General features: G+C 48.9%; 1 protein-coding gene across 5 annotated transcripts; it reads right to left on the bottom strand.

The window, feature by feature from the left end:
• Window positions 1-318: 318 nt before the first annotated feature.
• On the bottom strand, window positions 319-17,001 carry TERF2 (telomeric repeat binding factor 2). Of its 5 annotated transcripts, none has more exons than XM_037408681.1 (10): window positions 9,035-9,281; window positions 8,782-8,877; window positions 8,090-8,220; window positions 7,707-7,793; window positions 6,939-7,085; window positions 6,157-6,566; window positions 5,209-5,595; window positions 3,054-3,139; window positions 2,300-2,352; window positions 319-1,306 (listed from the first exon to the last, which is right to left on the bottom strand). In XM_037408681.1, the coding sequence occupies exons 1-10, from the start codon at window positions 9,204-9,206 to the stop codon at window positions 1,148-1,150; spliced, it is 1,728 nt and encodes a 575-aa protein (XP_037264578.1). In that variant the 5' UTR covers window positions 9,207-9,281; the 3' UTR covers window positions 319-1,147. The 5 variants fall into 5 exon arrangements, with proteins under 5 accessions (XP_037264578.1, XP_037264582.1, XP_037264579.1 ...); XM_037408685.1 differs by having other exon boundaries at window positions 5,209-5,439; window positions 9,035-9,280; XM_037408682.1 differs by lacking the exon at window positions 2,300-2,352 and having other exon boundaries at window positions 9,035-9,283.
• Between the last annotated feature and the right edge of the window lie 29 nt (window positions 17,002-17,030).

The raw sequence follows: 17,030 nt of genomic DNA, 5'->3' as shown, positions 1-17,030 counted from the left end.
CTTCTCCCCAGCCCTGGCTCTACAGGAACACAGCCAAGGCATGCTGCATTTAGCAAATACCCTCAGAGCTCCCCGGCCCTTTGACTTCAATGAGAATCTAGTCCAGAAGCTTCCGCTTCATGTCTACTCCAATGCAGCAGCACCTCACACCTTCAGGGCATTGCTGTTCCACCCCAAACAAACAGCTGCCGACACAACCCCCCACGCCAGCCACTGAGCAGTCCAAGGGGTAGCACGTGCCCTGGCAGGGCAGCTCACAGGCAGCACCCCAAACTGCTGCATTTCTGCCTGTGAGATACATGTTCACATTTATGGCAACTTTGATAGCAAAGAACAAAAAAGCTTTATTTTATAGAAGACTGCTTGGACACAAGAGTTAGCTTTTGGCACCTGAAGGCAGGAAACAGGCAGCACCCTGGGAACTCAATACACTTGCAGGGATTGCACCCAGGAGGAGGATGTTACCAGGAAGAAGCACAAGTAAGACATAACTGAAATCAGTAAGGGACTGGAACAACCAACATTTAAGTACCAAACCAAACGTTAATGCTTTTAAAACCTCAAAACTGGGAGGGAGAAATTCTGGCTTGCAGAGTAGTAATTTACAAGGCAGAAAGAAATATGGGCAAAAAATAAAAGTCTGAGCAGATCACCCTAGAAGCTCTGGGACAACGTGCTGCCTCTCTCCCACAGGGTACAGAATGCAAATGTATGAAACAAGTCCAAGTTTAGACAATTAAAACACAAGAACAGCCACCAATGATATTGTCCTGCTACTTGACAGCATCCGAGCTGAGAAAACTGTGATTTCAGCAGCCCATCAGGCTGGGATTTGTTCTGCAAAGGCTGCAGTTGTCAGGTAGAGAGGGAAGTCCCAATCCAGACAGTTTCCAAACAAGTGCCATCAGGTAGCACAGCTTGTGCCAACTGCAGAGAAACTTTGCAGCTACAACGAGACACAGGACTCTGGATTCCTGTCAGACATTGTTTCCCTCTGCTCCAGCAGTCTCAGGTACCACAAGGCAGAGGGGCTCACACTGGACCCAATACATATCAGGGTCAAGCACAGCGGCCTCCTACTACTATCGCTCTGGTCCACCTTTCAAAAGGTAAGTTTTTTGTACTGGAGGTCCTGTGGCTCCCAACTTTAGAGGATTCCCAGCTTTTTCATGGTCCGCCAGCGATCCTTAATCATCACTGCAGTGCGGTTCTGGAAGGGATATTGCTGGCAAATGGCCTTCCATCTCCCTTCTCCAAAGTTCTTCACGCCCTCTTTGATCCACTCGCTCTCTTGTACTGTCCATGACTAGAAAAGAGCACAAAAGCAGCATTCTGTGAGTATAGAGTGCAGTTTCAGGGAGGAGTTGCATTTGGCAGAGGACTACTTCCTAGCATGTCAGCTTCCCTTCATCATTTCTGCTAGTAACAGGGAGGAAAGGCAGAGATGTCAGTAGCACACACAACGCTCCACCCCTGCAGTGCAGATGTGCTCTTGGAACTGTTACAAGTAAACAAAGTGCTCAGCAGAAGTTCAGGAGTTCTGCTTCCCAAAGCACAACAGGGATGAGGTAAAAGAGGAATTACCTTTTGATGTGACCACAAGCATTAGAGATACAAAGCACTCACTGCCTGCACCCTGCCCAACAGCATACAACTAGAGGGTTAAAAAAATCCCAGCCATAATCTGCAAGTTCAGGTCTGCAGGTCCCCTGAATTTTTGTACTGGAGGCAAAAATGATTGAAACAGCTACTTGGAATGAAGTGCTACATGGTGCACAGCAGCTATCCTCCTACAAGCAAGGGTGAAAGATTTCCTAGTAGCACCAATCTTGGGCCCTGTTCCCAGGTAACAGCTGCCATACACGTGTCCCTCACCCAAACAAGAAGCTGAACCTTGCCAGCATGCAGGGAACTCTGCAAACCTAGCTCTGAACCCCGTGCATCAAGGAAAAGGAACTTCACGGGCATGCAGGAGGCACACAGCTTTAGCCAGCTACCAAACCAGGCTGTTTTAGCAGAAACTCCAGCCAGCTCTGTGAATGCAAAGACCTGCACAACTTGGATCAAGCCTGGGTATTGCAAGCACCAGCCTCAGGGAACACTTTGCAACCCATCCTCCAGTGCTTCATTTGAAGCACAGCAGCAGCTCACCCAACTGCAGGGAACCAGAGGCTGCTGAGAAAGAGGTCTGAGCAGCAGCCTTCACCAATGTATTTCAAATAGTCCAATAGTTTGGTCTTCCATACTGACATGTCCTCATTTCAGGCCTTACTGAAAGGACTTAAGGGCTCCACATTACCTGCTTCTTGGAACCAGAGACTGAAGTCTTGCGGCTGTTTGTCCTGTATGATGCTGAAAAGCAAGGCAAGAGAATTACACCTGGCCGTAACTTGGGAGGTACAGACCTCCTCGGGAGACTCCCCTGGGCTTAGCTGCCGAGCTATGCAGTCAGCCTACAGTGTGAGCACCCACTGACAGACAATAAACTCAAATTCCTTTATCCCTCCCTTTTCTGCAGCTATAGCGTGCACAGCCCTTTCGTTTCAAACCCCAACTGCTTTATGTGAAAGCTTTTAATAAGATCTTTTTGTTTTAAACTAGCCAATACATCAAGAACAGTGGCATCCATCCAGGATGTGGCTACACTGTATGTTGAGGCTGGAATTAGACATCCATTGTCCACTCCTTTTCACCAGCTAAGCTACACATCTAGCTGCAAAGCGGACCAGACAACTGATCTGGCTGAAAAGGTAAACTTAGCCTTTTTTTCATGGCACTGAAGTAGGAACAGAGAAAGAGCTGTATTTCCAATATTTACGTTCTGTAAGCTAAGCATGATTAGTCTGAAACCTGAACAGGAGTTTTTGGTATGCATTTCAGGTCCAAGGTACAAAGAAATACCTTGAGGCTGGACAGCTACCTATTTTCTTGGGCTTTTAAAATTTCTGGTTTCTAAAACACAGTCACACAGAAGGTAGCAAGACACCCATGAATAAACCCTAAAGCCAGGATTACTATAAATTACCCCCAGCAACAGGAGCTCTTGTTCTTACGTGCATTTGGGAAGAGCTCATCCTCCTCACTCCACTGGTCTTTTACTTCTTCGACATATGAGCTGACCCACCTTCCATGGAGGGACCTGAAAGCAGACAATCATTTACTTTGGCTACTGGCTAGAGAGAATGTTTTATGGGGAGAAAGTGCAGGAGCACAGCAGGCAAACCTGTGATCAGCATGCAGTGTGGAGAAACGCACCCATAAAGCAAGATATAAACACACCATCATCTCCTCCACTCCCCTCTGAGAGGGGATGAATCCCCAGGAGCCCCTGTCTGAAGGCATGGCATGCAATATATACTCAAACAAAGTGGACTATCATATCTCTTAGCCAGCATTTGCAAAAACAAGCGACTGGGTATCCACTAGTCAATTAAGCACTTGAAAGCAAACAAGAGACAGCTGGACTTCCTAGGCCTTCATGTATGACACTGACACACCAACAGCTCAGGGGACAAGCTTTTAGTCTTCAAGAAGCACTTAATTCTCACTGTCTCACTACTAAGGTCAACCGACCCAGAGAGGCCTCTCCATAAGATCGCGTGCCTCAGTGCCAACACCTTCCTTCCAATCCTCAAGCACAAACTTGTGAGGTGAAATTAAGTCTGTTAAAAACTTCAAAAGGTTCACCTATGGCTATCACATCAAATATGAATGAAGCCATTTATGACTACAGGAAAATAACTGTTCTATATTCTTACTTGAAGCTGCACTGCTGAGCTCCTCCTTCCTGCACAGAAACATTTGAGAACCAGCTACTGGCAGAGATGCCCACGATTAGATTTCCAGCCAGATGTCCTAAGTGCCACCACTACCACGAGTCCTGACATTTAGAAGTCTTCAACACACAAAATCCACACAAGCAGCACAGACAGTAAGTGGCTTTTCAGGTGTACCAGAAACCAGTTTGTACAGTGGCAGGGCTGAAACTTGAGAACTGCTCAAGCCAGCAGTCAGCCACATGGCAACAGCCCTGTTCTAGGCTCTTCCTGATCCCGCACCAACCCTGGCTGCGGGCACCACACAGGATGGGAAGTCTCGCTCTGCCCAGCCCCTTCCCAGGGCAGTCAGGCACAGCACTCTGCTCTGGAAGAGTTCACAAAACATCATCTTGTCCCCATCACATTCCCCAGCACCCTCAAAATAAAACTCTAGACATATCCTAGGGACAGCAACATCAGCTGCTGCAATGTACTACCAGAAAAAACAAACCCAAAAGACACCAAGTGGTGACCACTCAGGTCTTTGAAACAGTAGGAAATTTATGAACTAAAGTTTCCAGACAACTCTAGGAAGTGGACAACAGCAGGGGTAAAAAATCCCTCCTCAGTGTCCCCATAAACAGGGACAATTAGTTTAACCCCTGAACAAGACAGACCAGCAAAGTATCTGAGAGACTTCATTGCTGTTAGCATCAACCAGCTGCACTGCAGCAGCACATCCTGATTTACAGCCACTCTCCTGTGCTTCAGAGAAAGACAATCCCTCTCCAGAGAAGCCAAGTTACACAGAGCACAGATCTTTACTGCCCACCTTCAAAACCAAACCTTTATGCTCTTGACATTCGTAAGCCACGAAACCAAGGGAAATGGTATTTTATTTATCTTTCTGAAGACATCCAGTGCTCTGCAGTCCTCCCAGTCTCACTCCTGGGGATCCAAAACATCATTTTTGCTGGTTGCTATGCTATTTCACTAAGCAAAAGAGAAGCAGCTCAGACATTTAAGCAGTAAGCTTTGTTACAGCCTCCAGGAGATACTCACGAGACTCTTAGCTATAGCTATAAGTTTAACCAACCAACATGTTTCACGTACAAAAGAGCTTACGTGAGACCAGTGTCACATGTCTCAGGAAGTGGACCTTCAGTCTCACTAACCAAAGCACAGACAAACACATCTTACCTGTGATACACACACTGGAATCACCTACCGATACTAACTGCAGTACCTCTGACTCACTGCCAGTGGAAGTTGGATCGTTTTCTCCCCCCCCCATTAACCAAACAGTAAAGTCTAACAACAACAGGGCAAGGTTGGTCAACATACTCATCTTGAACTAAAGGGAAAGGTTTTTTGTTGTTCGCACTGATGTCAGCTGCAAGTTAAAAGACTGGATGAGATTAGAATATACCACAAGAGGTGAGCTTCGTACTTTTGTCTCTTAGTAGGTACAGGCTGCTCATGTGGTTTCTGAGCACATCTGGAAGCAGAAAATACAGGTAACTCCTGTGAAGAGTCTGGGCTCTCACTCAAGTCTGTGTACTGGGAGTCTTGCTCCATGATCAGGTTGCTTATGGTAATCAACCGTTTGCCCTCACAGGGTATTGCAGGAGGGTATGAAATATCAGAATCTTGATTCTCCTTTTCTTTTTGCTTCTTGGTTCTGTGGGATACAGAAGGAGACAGTTGCTGGGGGAAAGAAAAGTCTGTTTCATCCAGTTTGGTGAAGAGTGCATCGGAATCCTGGGAGTCTGACAGGACCTTGAAAGCTTCTCTCAGAACAGAAATCCCATATGTAGTTACATTTCCAGAGGGCTGCCTACAAAATAAACAGAACTGATCAAGTTGTAAAGGTATCACCATGGTGGCTCCACTTCACTGAAATCAGTCTTTTCCCTACTGTGTGACCCTCAACAACTGACCCTAGGGTGCAAACAAAATTTACTCAAGAGGGCACTCCCAACCCTTTGCCTTACCCTTCTTCTGAACAGTGCGGTGCACCAGGGAAGCAGGTCTTGAGAGAACACGCCCAAGCTTTGTGCCCGCTGGATGTCCTGCTACTCTTTGACTCAGGGCTGACCTACATGGGTACCAAACACTGCTCCACAAGAGCAAACCTTCTGGCAGCCACTGCCCTCCCTCCCTAGTTTAGAGGAGTACTACATATCTTCAGAAAAAAACCCCCAAACAAACCATCTTAACATTTTTACTGCTATCTAGACAGAAGTCTTACACCAATGGCCTTTGGGGTGTGCTTGGGCAGACCTGCTTGGGCTGGCATTTGGGGAAGTTAAGAGCTGCCTGGACAGAGCAAACTACCCCTCAGAAGAGAACTGCTGCCACACTTATCCACAACACAGGGCCAGATTCCTCTGCCCACCTTTCCAAGTCCCTGGACACTCCTGGAAGTTCTAAAGAACCAGCAGCAGCCTCAGATACTTCCATAGGCTCTGAAGCATCTTCCAAGATACCACCCGCTGCTATTATACGTTCGGGAGTTCTTGCTGGGTCAGTAGTTCCTTCCACAGGCTCAGGAGCTGCTGCAGAGTCACTAGGCTCTTCCATAAGCTCAGGCACTGCTGTAGGGTGATCTGCCCTTTCTGCAGAGCTGGGAGCTCCATTCAGGTCTTTTGCTGTTTCTGCAGGCTTGGGAGCTTCTGCTGGGTCCTCTGCCCTTTCTGAGGGCTCCAGAGCTGCCGCCTGGTTCTTTGGCTTGTTTGCAGACTCAGGAGTCGCTGATGAGCGTTTTGGCTCTTCAGCATGTTCTGAATTCAAAGTCTTTTTCATTATCTGGGACAAAGAAAAAGTATGCAACTATTATAAAGATGATTCCTCATACTACATCCAATTTTATATCCCCTCCCAAAGGCATTTTAAGCTGCTACTTGCAGTAGTACACCATCTACAGAGTTCATGTCAATCAAAACAGACTGAAAGATGGGTTTGACTATATAAACCTTTTATGAGTGGGCTGAATTTGAAGTATTTTAGATTTAACCCACTGTTAAACAGGTGCCTAAACTCTTAACTCATTATTGGCACAGAAAGCATATAGAAGGCAAATTACTGTATTTTATTGCCTCATGGCAAAGTAAGTGTCAGTTTTCCCCAGATCTGCACCTCACGCCATTGCCAGGCAGGGCAAGCAGGGCAGACACGTACCGTTAGCAGCAGTGGCTCCGAATCATCCACATAGGTCTTCACAAACTGAAACACACTCTGCTGGAAGTTCTTGTAAGAGAAGTTTCTGACCAATGGATGAGTTAAATTCTTCTCCTGGATGACAGTCAGAAACTTGTCCCTCTTTTTCTAGAGGAGAGGTAAGATGCTCTCAATAGGTACACGGGAGCTAGGATCTAGCTCTTCTCTATTAGATATCTCCCAGGCACAACTAATTTATAGCAATATAAGGTTGGGAAAAGGCCAAGGCAATGTGAAAGCCACCTTGTTTTAGCAGTTCTGACTTTCTGCTTTCAGTGCCCAAAACATTACACTGTCTATAGAAACAGGAACGGGGACTCCCTCTGCTTTCAGAACGAGCCCTTCTTAGGAATTCATGCTCTACATGTGATCTCAAGTTTGCCTTGAAGCAAAGGATGAATATTGATGCCTGGAAGATCCACAAAGGTACATGAAGGAATGTGGTTAATAGAAGGAGCTCCAAAGTGATGATTGGCACACTTTAGAAATGCCACTGAGGGTCTGTCAATCAAGGAGGATTCTTATCATTTCAGCACCCCTATGCTCTCTTCTTGTTCAGGTTTCCCTGAAACACATTCTTCTCAGGGAAACCTTTCACACTTGCAATATGCACCAGCCCTACCCCAACACCCCTATCAGACCACCTCAAAACAACCCCCCTCCCCAATACAGCATAAGATACAAAAGACAGTCCTCAAGCAGCCATCTTCCATCCTGGCATGGACACACCTGGCTTTTGGGCTCCTTCCCCATATGCCTCTTGACAATTTTTGAAGCTTTATCAAACTCTCCATTTTTGATGCAGACAATAACAGCCTACAGAAGAAAAACAACAATTTCACTGCTGACACTGAATTGCCGTATTTTCTAGATCAGCTCTGGAAAAGCACATACAGTAATCAAGTACAGCACAGGTAACAGCTTAGTACTTATACGGAGAAACAGCTTCTACACTAACTGATGAAGAAGCACATACACTGAAGATATGCATTTGAGGCCAAGTTGGCACTAAGAGCAGTATTCCACACAAGGCAATTCCCACAGTCATTTACCCAAATTTTCTCTCAGACAAAAGGTGAACTGAGTATTTATTGGAAAAGATAAATTCTTACAGCTTCCTTCACTCTTTGCTGAACATCTTCCATTGTCTTCTCAGCGATAGAAAATTCTCTCTGAACAAGCTCCAGGACACCGATTGCCGATTCAAGTGGGGTGAGCTCCAGCTCCTTATCAAAGGCACAATCTACAAGAAACCACAGCTGTTGGTTCGCGAGGCATTCACAGTGATGCCCTACAGTGAGCTAGTTACTTATTTGCTTAGTTTGACTGCAAATTCTAGAGCTACTGAGAAGGATGAGAAGGAATGGCAGGCTGAGTGCCAACCACCTAAACTGCAAGATTTGCCCCCACCAGGCATGGAAAGCTACAAGAAGCAACATTTGACTACAAATAACCAATCCAGGGGAAGCATTTCAGAAGGTATGAAGCTGAGCAGAAGCCACAAGCCTGGTACATTCAGATAGCAGGACACCCCTGGAGCGTGGGTTCCAGCACACCACTCTTGGCCACGGCAGCATGATGCAGAGATGAACAGCCACACTCTCTGGCCCCTTACCCTCAGGGAAAAAAAGCTCCTACAGCCTAACAACTTCAGCCCAGACCTCTGCCCTGCACAGCCCTGCCCCTAGGAGCTGCAGGCGTGCAGCCACAGGGCAGGGCGTGCTGAGGCTGGGGGAGCAGGCTGCAAGCCTCAAGCCACCACTGGCGTTTCCTCAGGCCCTTGCCGGGAGGGTTAGGGACCCACCGAGATTCTCGCCTTCCTCAATCCGTGACAGCAGTTGCATTACGCGTAGCATTTGGATGACCGTGGGCTCCTTGTCCAAGGGCCGTAGCAGCAGCGCTGTGGGACAAGGGGCAGGTTACGCCGGTACGTCCCGGGCCCCGCTGCCGGCCCCACCGTCCCGGGCCCGTCCCAGCCGCCGTCTCGCTGTCCCTCCCGACTATCCCCCTGCCCCAGCAACGGCCCCGGCCCGCCGTCCCCGGCCCGCGCGGCCCACCCTGCATGACGTCGCGGAGCTGGCGGAAGTCGCCATTCCGCCCCGAGCGGTAGGCCGCCATGGCCTGATGGAAGTAGAACTGCAGGACCCAGCTGTTCATCATCTCCTCGGACACGCCGCTTCGCGCCGCCATCACCTCTCGCCAGGCCGACCGTGCCCGCTTCTTCACCATCCCGCCAGAAACCGACGCGAAGCCCCAGCGGAAGTGACGACAGCAGCGCGCTCAGTGGCCCTATTTCAGGCCGCGCCCGCCGCTACCGGCATGCCCCGCGCCAGCCCCGTCGCGGCGGCAGCTCCCAGCGTGCAGCGCGCCGCCTCCAGGCCCAGCTGCCGCCCCCTGGCGGGCGGGCGTTGCACTGCGGCCTCGGGGCCTCGCGGGGACCGGCCCTGCCGGGTCCGAGCCCCCAGCGTGGGCATCACCCGGCAGGCTGGGCCCGCCCCGCGCCCCGGCAGCCCCCCCGCTGCCTTACGGCGCCGCTGTGCTGGGGCCGGAGCTGAGCGGCGGGTCGTACCGGGCCTGAGGCCATTCTCTGCCCACCCGAGAGATAAATGGGGAGCAAGGGGCGCAGGCGGCTGCCACCCTTCAGGCTCTTCCAGCAGCAGGTTTCATTCTCCCAGCAGAAACCGTGTTTTCTGGAGGAAAATGACCGTGTTTCAGCTGGGAAGCATGGAGTGGAAGGGAAACTGCCACCTGCACGTTGTGGGGGACCCCCAGCGGGGTGCTTCACCTCGCGCCTGACCAGGTCCCGAGCTGCCTGTTACACTCGTGCTATCACCTCCAATGGCCGGTGCTGCCTCTGCCAGCACGGGCAGGTGCTGAGGGCTCTCAGGTGGAGCAGAGCTGCGATGTGCCCTGAAGCGCGGACCACCCCGCCGAGCCATGCTGCGACACCTTTGGGACAGGAACATTGACAGAAATCGCAACACACACCTGACTGCCCCACGGGCTGCTGCCTCAGAGGGAGCACCAACACCCAACATGGGGCGTGAGGTTAAGGCTTAAGCACAACCTGCATTTGTAGATGTGTTGGGGTCTGCAGCGGGTCTGCAGACAAGTTAGTTGACTTCAAAGACTTAGCCGTGTACCTTTAAGACAGCCACAAATTGTCAGGTATGTAAACAGGGTGTGAAGAATTGGAACTTAGAACCGCAGCAGATGGGCACCTACAGCAACAGCAAATAGCAAGCAAGAAGAAGGACACAAAAACCTATCAGGGTCTAACACCTGCACTGTCTAAGATGTATAAATAGTTTGTATACAAACAATAAAGGCCATTTTTGTCCGAACCCAGCCACGCAGACATAGTGTTTCTTTTCAGTCTGCCTGGACTTGCATCACCACATAGATGCGATTGAACACTTCAAGTATTAGAGTTGCTGTTTTTTACTTTATCTGTTGGGCTTTTTTACTCTATGCTCTTTACTCTAGTTTTTTGAGCAGCCTGGATGTTTTCATACACTCTGTACATCTGTTTCTTGTACTCCAGCCATCTGCAAATCCCATTCCCCTAACCTGCAACAAGACAACGAGGTCCCCGTTTCAGTGTTTTGGGGCAGAGATTTTCCCATAGTTACCCAGACTTTGTGTAACAAATCTGAAGCCCGGACTTCCCAATGATCCCAGTGAGCGAGGGCCAAGACAAACCGGTGCCCTGAGGAAGCTGGTTTAGGCAAAGGCCAAGCAGGGCTCTGGCAAGCCGATCCTCCAGATTACAGCATGGTTCTCTGCCATGCTGGGATGTCTCTCACTCAGACACGGCATCTCTTTGGCCCAGGGAATGGCACTGACACCATTCTGGAGACTGTCTCACCTGAGGTGGAAAAGCACGTGAAAATTCCTCTCACATTAGGTTATCCAGGATACTCCCCTCCACCCCTGGCCAGAGAAGGAAACGCATATGAGAAAAATCAGCGTGTCAAATGGAAAACAGTAAAAATGGGAGGGATTTTTTTATTGGCAAACAAAGGGAGATAAAAATAATCTGTGCAAGAAAGAAGGGTGGCTGCTCACCCGGGGCAGCGTGACTGCCCTGGGGAAATCAAGCACAGAAGAGGAACTGTCTGAGCGGGACACGGTACAGCCGTGTCATACAGCCAGCGAGTCAGTGCCCTTACATGTTAGGAAGGATGCAGCGAGAGATACCGGCGGCTGTTTCCTGGGCTGAGAGGAGATGGCAGAGCAACGTGCTTTGGTTAAAATACTTTTCCGTATGAAATATCCCTGAGCAAAATGGTTTTGCTCTTTTTCTGTCACAAGATGCAAGAACAGGTGACAGGGCTGGGACTCCTGAACTTCACTGTTCTCCCCTCGGTTCAAGGAGAGGCTGATGCGCCCCAGCAGAGATCGGTTGCCCTCACAGCCTTTCAAGAACTGCTGTTGCTCTCCTGACTAGTAAACTCCATGTTTTCTGAAATGTTCAGTCACTTGCACACCCAAGATACATACACACTGCCGTTCCAACTAGATGTGCCAGCCACTTTGGCAGATCCCACCAGCCCAGTACGGGTTTTAGGATTTTGAGCCATTTAATTTATTTTTGCTCAGAGATCACAAAAGAGAGTCCCTGGGGTCCTCTACAAAGCAAAACAAAGCAGGCTTTCTCTCTGAGATGCCTGGATGAAGCCATTTGGGGCTACCTGCCTTCTCCAAGCAAGGCTTCGCTCAGGAAAAGTGGCAGAGCTGTTGCTCACCAGGTCCACTTCCTCAGCCTCCTGCGTCTGCCTCCTGTCTTTGCCCCTCTGGGGCTGCCATCACCTCCTCCTTGTGCCCACCAGCATCCCCCCAGTGAAGGTGACATCCCTTTAGATCTCCTAGGGGCGCTGCTCAGTAGATTCACTTCCTGCCCTGTCAGATGGAACTGCTCCAGGTGAGAAAAGACCCATGAGGCTTCTGCAATTTCTGGGATGGTTTGTTTGGACAGCAGCAGCTGAAGGAGCCGTAGCGTTGGTGACACTGACAGATGTCAGAAAGCAGTAATCACCAGGGCAGAGCTGCGGGGCAGCTGAGAAAGTGCTAATCTCCCTATGTGCTGCTGGAGCCAGGAGTGGGCATGTGACAGGGGCCACACTCTTGGCATCTTAATCAAGGCTTCCTTCCCACACAGCCCCACAGCCTACCTGGGCCAATTATGTGTTAACAGCACCCAGCATGGGAAAACAAGCCTGAAATTGGGATTTCCAGAGTAAATACAGAAATGCAAACCATTGTTTTACTCTCTGAATCTTCTACAGTGCATGAAAAGGAAGCAGGGATTATGAAAACAGGCAGTGGACCTAGAATGCAAGTGGCCTCACTGTCCAGTTTCACCAAATCCTTGCCCAGTGTCATCATCATTTTTTTCAGGAAAAGGTTTGGTGCTTCCCATGCCAAACGAAACACTGAGCAGGAAGGCACAAATTACAGTTGTGTTTGTGCTTTTTAGTCTTAACTACTTGATTTATGGATTATGATGAAGTGATTAGAGATGAAAGAAAACATTCCAGGGAACAAGATCTGCACGTTGCTGCAATCTCGTGTCTGTCTTTCTGTATGAGTTACAGTGGAAAACAAAACAGGAAAGTCACGAGGGGCACCTGGTCACCACTCCCTCCCTCCTCTTCTCTGTTGTAGAGCACTGGCTGCGTGTGCAGCGCTGCAGCAAACAGAAGCTCTAAAGAGCTTGCTCTCTAGACAGACACACGACAGATTTCTGACTTCTGTTTGGACTTGATAATGGTAAGGAAAAGCAGCAACTGAATTCTGTTGCTCAATAAATAAATGTAGAGCTGATTTGTTACCACAATCATTATTTGTATTGCTAATGTGCCTAGAAAGCCTGGTTGTGGACCAGGATGCCACTACATTATGTGCAAATGCAAAACAGGTACTGCAGCAAGTAGTCTTAGAAAGGCAGCTGACAGCTACAGAAAAAACAGGCAACAGCTGAACAGTGGAAAAGGGAAATGTTGAGAAGGATGATGAGGTTGCTTTGCCAAAAACACAGAGAAACCCTCCAAGCATGAAAGCTGCAGAAGAGAAAGCACAAAGGCACTTATTAAAAAAAATTATCAAGTAGGTTACAGAAACTTTACTGTGAACCAATTTGAGGCAAAGGTTAAGTACTTCATATTGAAATCGAGACAGGCAGAAATGCGCTGGGAAGGATCTAGAAAAAGAGACGTATTTTTTTATGGAACCAAGGGATGGGGCCAGCAGAAATGTGCCAAGAGATGGGTAGCCTCGTTGAACTGAGGGCAGCGTGATCTTTACAGCAGCTCTTTGTGTGAAATGATACATGACTACACTTGTCAAGGCCAGGCAGGAAGGCATGGTGGCAACAGGGGTGCACAACGATGAAACCCCATGTTACTTCATGTAGAGAAATTATAGAGGAATGAAGGCAGGAATGAGAGAGAGAGAGAGAGAGCACTCGGGATGTAGAGGAGACAAGGAGAGGCCCTGGGAGAAGCAGGGAGCCTGGATGAGGAGAGGCTGGCTGGAAGAGGAGCTGGGAGAAGGAAGGATGCAGCAGAGGCAAGAAGTAGGGTGGACTGGCCTGAAGAGGATGAAGAAAAGGCATGGACAGTAGATGAACTTTTGAAACTTTGTGGGGGATTAGTGGCTGGTGCAAGGTATGGGAACTACTTATTGAAGTTAACCTGGTATGGGATGGTAAAAGCCTTGTTGCAGCCAGCTAGTTTTCATAGTGCTGTGATAACTTCATGCTACATAGCCTGGCTGGGGGGAGCTTCCTGCTTAGCAACCTTACACAGTAAGGGAACTGCAAGGCTGTGTGTCACATCAGTGCAAGGAGCCAGAAATGCTTCCATGTCAGACAGGATGCTTGGGTTACACACAGAACCAGATATAAAAGATATACAGAAAGGATCCAAACAAGATTAAGCTCAATATTTAAGCTATGTTGAGACTGAGCTATTGATTAGGTAACTGAAGAAGTTTGAGAACAACAGGCTAAGGCTGTAACAATATACAAATATCTGGTTAAGTAAATGTGTGGACTTGCCCAAAAAGAGAAGATACTGGTATTTGCATTTGCCCAAAACCAGAAGATACTGGTGTTTGCATTTACTGAAGTATCTGTATTGCTGTGAAATAGCTGAAGAGGAAGCTGTGAGGTCTGTGCCCTCCAGCCTGTAACAGAGCTAGAGGAAAAGGAGGCCAAGGATTTCAAGAACAGCGTGCACAGCCAAAGCATGTACAGACAGAGCACTGGTTCTGACACTTGGCTTGGAAGAAGTCCCTGCAGACTACACTGGACAACAGTGGGGAACAAGTGTGTTATTTAAAGGAGGACTTCAAGTGTGCATGCATTGCCTCAATTACAAAAAAATAAGTTATCATAAATGGAAGCACCAAGAGACAGAAAAATAATCTAGCTTTATAGCTGTCTTGCTAAATGTTGTGAAGTAACATGGAGTGTGGCCACAGAAAAACCTACAATTCACTGGAGCAATATTGCAAAGGCAATGCATTCAACCATGTGCTGTGCTACCTACCAGGCTTTTGGAGAAGCAGAAATCCCAGTCTGCTGTGCCAGCAGAGTACGAGTAACAATTGTGATGAAAGACTACAAGCTTGCTGGGAAGCACAAGGCAGTTAAATGCACTTAGAAAGACAGTCTTTGCTACAGCTATGAGAACTGTGTGAACAACGAGGAAAAGTCACCAGCACACTGGGTACCAAAGGACGTGAAACATTCAGTAAAGTTCATAAAGATATAGCATTGCTGTGGTGTATCCAGATTTATAGCTTACTTCCTAAGACAAAGAACTCACTGACAGCAGGAGATGGATTTGAATCCTACACAAATTAGACTGATCTGAATGTCTGCTCTCCCCACCCTTTACCCTTTACTTTTTTTTTGTTTTGGCTTTATTTCCTTACTACTGCTTTGATTGCATCTCGATCCCCGTTTCCTTGTACAAAACCAGCAGAACAAGGCCAGGATAAGCCAGTGTATGAAAAATGCTGCTGAATAGTAAATGCTGTACTACTTATCTAAAGGATGACGCACCTATGTTTAGTTAAAAGTCGGAAATGCCCAGGGACCCTTATTGCCACATGACGGATGTACAGACTGCTAAGTCCTTGGGTTGGTTATCTTTAGAAGGGACATTTTGTCTTAGATTCCTGTTGTACATGCAACGTGGTGAAGATGGAGACTTTAAACATGGCCGCTAAGGAATAGAGTCTGCGTAGAGACAACTCCTCGAGGACATTGTGCAGGCACCAGGTATGTAAATGAATTCTCAGAATTGTAATGAATATGTAAACAATTTCTTGGAAAACTAATGAATAGGTATGAGTAACTTGTATAAAGGGGGGATTGAAAAGTCCCCTCGATGTGCATGACTTTGGTGGAGCGATCCCCCATGCACCCAGCGCTGCCGAATAAAGATAACCTCCGCTTGCCTGCATATTGCCGACTGATTCTTCGAACCACTGCTATGCCAGGTCTCAGCCCAGAACTTCAGCCGTTTGCAAAGGTTGTGCATTACAAGAGTAACTGAATCAGAGACTATGATTGGCAGGCACCACTGGAGCAATTGCTTTCTCTCTAGTAATAAGAGATACCCTTCTTTCTTACCAGACAGTGGCCTAGAAATTTTGTTTTGATATACAGCCTGGGGTCTTTAGGGAGCTAACCTGTCTTTGTACTGAAATGGATATGGACAGACAGCATGGTTAGTTAGGGTAACACCTTTGGGCTGATAAATCTCCCAGACTGTACCATTTGGTAAATCTCATTCCCACAGAGATCCCAGCTTAGTGGTAAGACAGGTACAGGTACCTACTTCACTTTGAGTGCCTTTTAAAATCCCAGCCATAGCAAATGGCACTAATGTTAGCTTGCTTGAATTCTCTTTGCATATACCTTTAATCTTTAGCCAGTGTTGTTAATAGTATTAGCACTTCTTACAACATAGGGCATTTCTGCCTCCTCAGCAGTTCTGTTAAAACAAATAGTTCACTGTCCAGCATTACACCTGCACTGCTAAGAAAATAAAAACAGTCTAAGAAAATAAATTCCACAGCCATGAATGCAAGATCATAAATGAAAACCATCAAGTTTACAAATGACTCTGGTTCCTGAGCTTCCAAACAGTCTCTCTGGCCCTGAACCTGTTCAGTGTGGGTGGCAAGGAAGAGAGAACTTACTGACTTGCATCAGATCTGCATGTGAACACTTTCCTTTAGGAACTGCTAAAAAGGCAGCACTCTGAGGTCTGCGGCACCTCCACTGGCTCAATGTAAAGATCTGCAAGATGGCCATTATTTTGTACACACGCAAAAAGAAAACAAAAGGAGCAGTGACAAATCTGTTCCCACTGGCAGCGGAATCAAAGCCTACCAAAGGAGCGCTACAGATCTCCCAGGGGACACCCCGTACACCTTCCTCATAGAACAGCGGCTACCTGCGACCCCCTGTCCCCGCACCCCTGCGGCTGCCTCGCAGATACCGCCCTGCCCCTCCCGCCGCGTGCTACCGGAGGCAAGCCAGTGGCGGAGCCCTGCGGCCCGGCGCGGGAAGAAGTGCCGCAGCTCCGGCCGCGGGCAGCCAAGCGAGCTCGGGCGGGTCCTGACAGCAGCAGGCGCCTCCCGGGAGATGCCGGACTCTCCTCACCCGCCCAACAAGCCAGACGGTAGGGTTACCAGAGGCGGGGGACGGGCACCGGCGCGAGCAGGCTGCTGACAGGCTCCTAGCTCCGGCGGCCAAGGCAGGGCGGCCGGGGCCGGGGGGCCGTGCCACCGGGGCCGCGTCGCAGCGCGCCGCCTGAGGCGAGGCGACGCTCAGCGCCTTCCCGCCCAGTCGCTCTGGCCGCTCCCTATTGGTCCACACACCGCACCGCGCCCTTCCATTGGCTGCAGCCCGTACCTGCCGTCGCCCCACCGCCGGTGCTGCTCGCTCCTCATTGGCCGGCGGAATCTGCCGGGAGCCGCCGCGGGCCATTAGCTACAGGGGGCGGGTGGGGGCGTCCGCTATCCCTACGGCGG

This window comes from Falco rusticolus, chromosome 15 (genome assembly GCF_015220075.1).
Source record: "Falco rusticolus isolate bFalRus1 chromosome 15, bFalRus1.pri, whole genome shotgun sequence".
In the NCBI taxonomy this organism is placed as follows: domain Eukaryota; kingdom Metazoa; phylum Chordata; class Aves; order Falconiformes; family Falconidae; genus Falco; species Falco rusticolus.
Note: the sequence above shows the minus strand (reverse complement) of the source record. Positions and strands in the feature narration are given on the sequence as shown.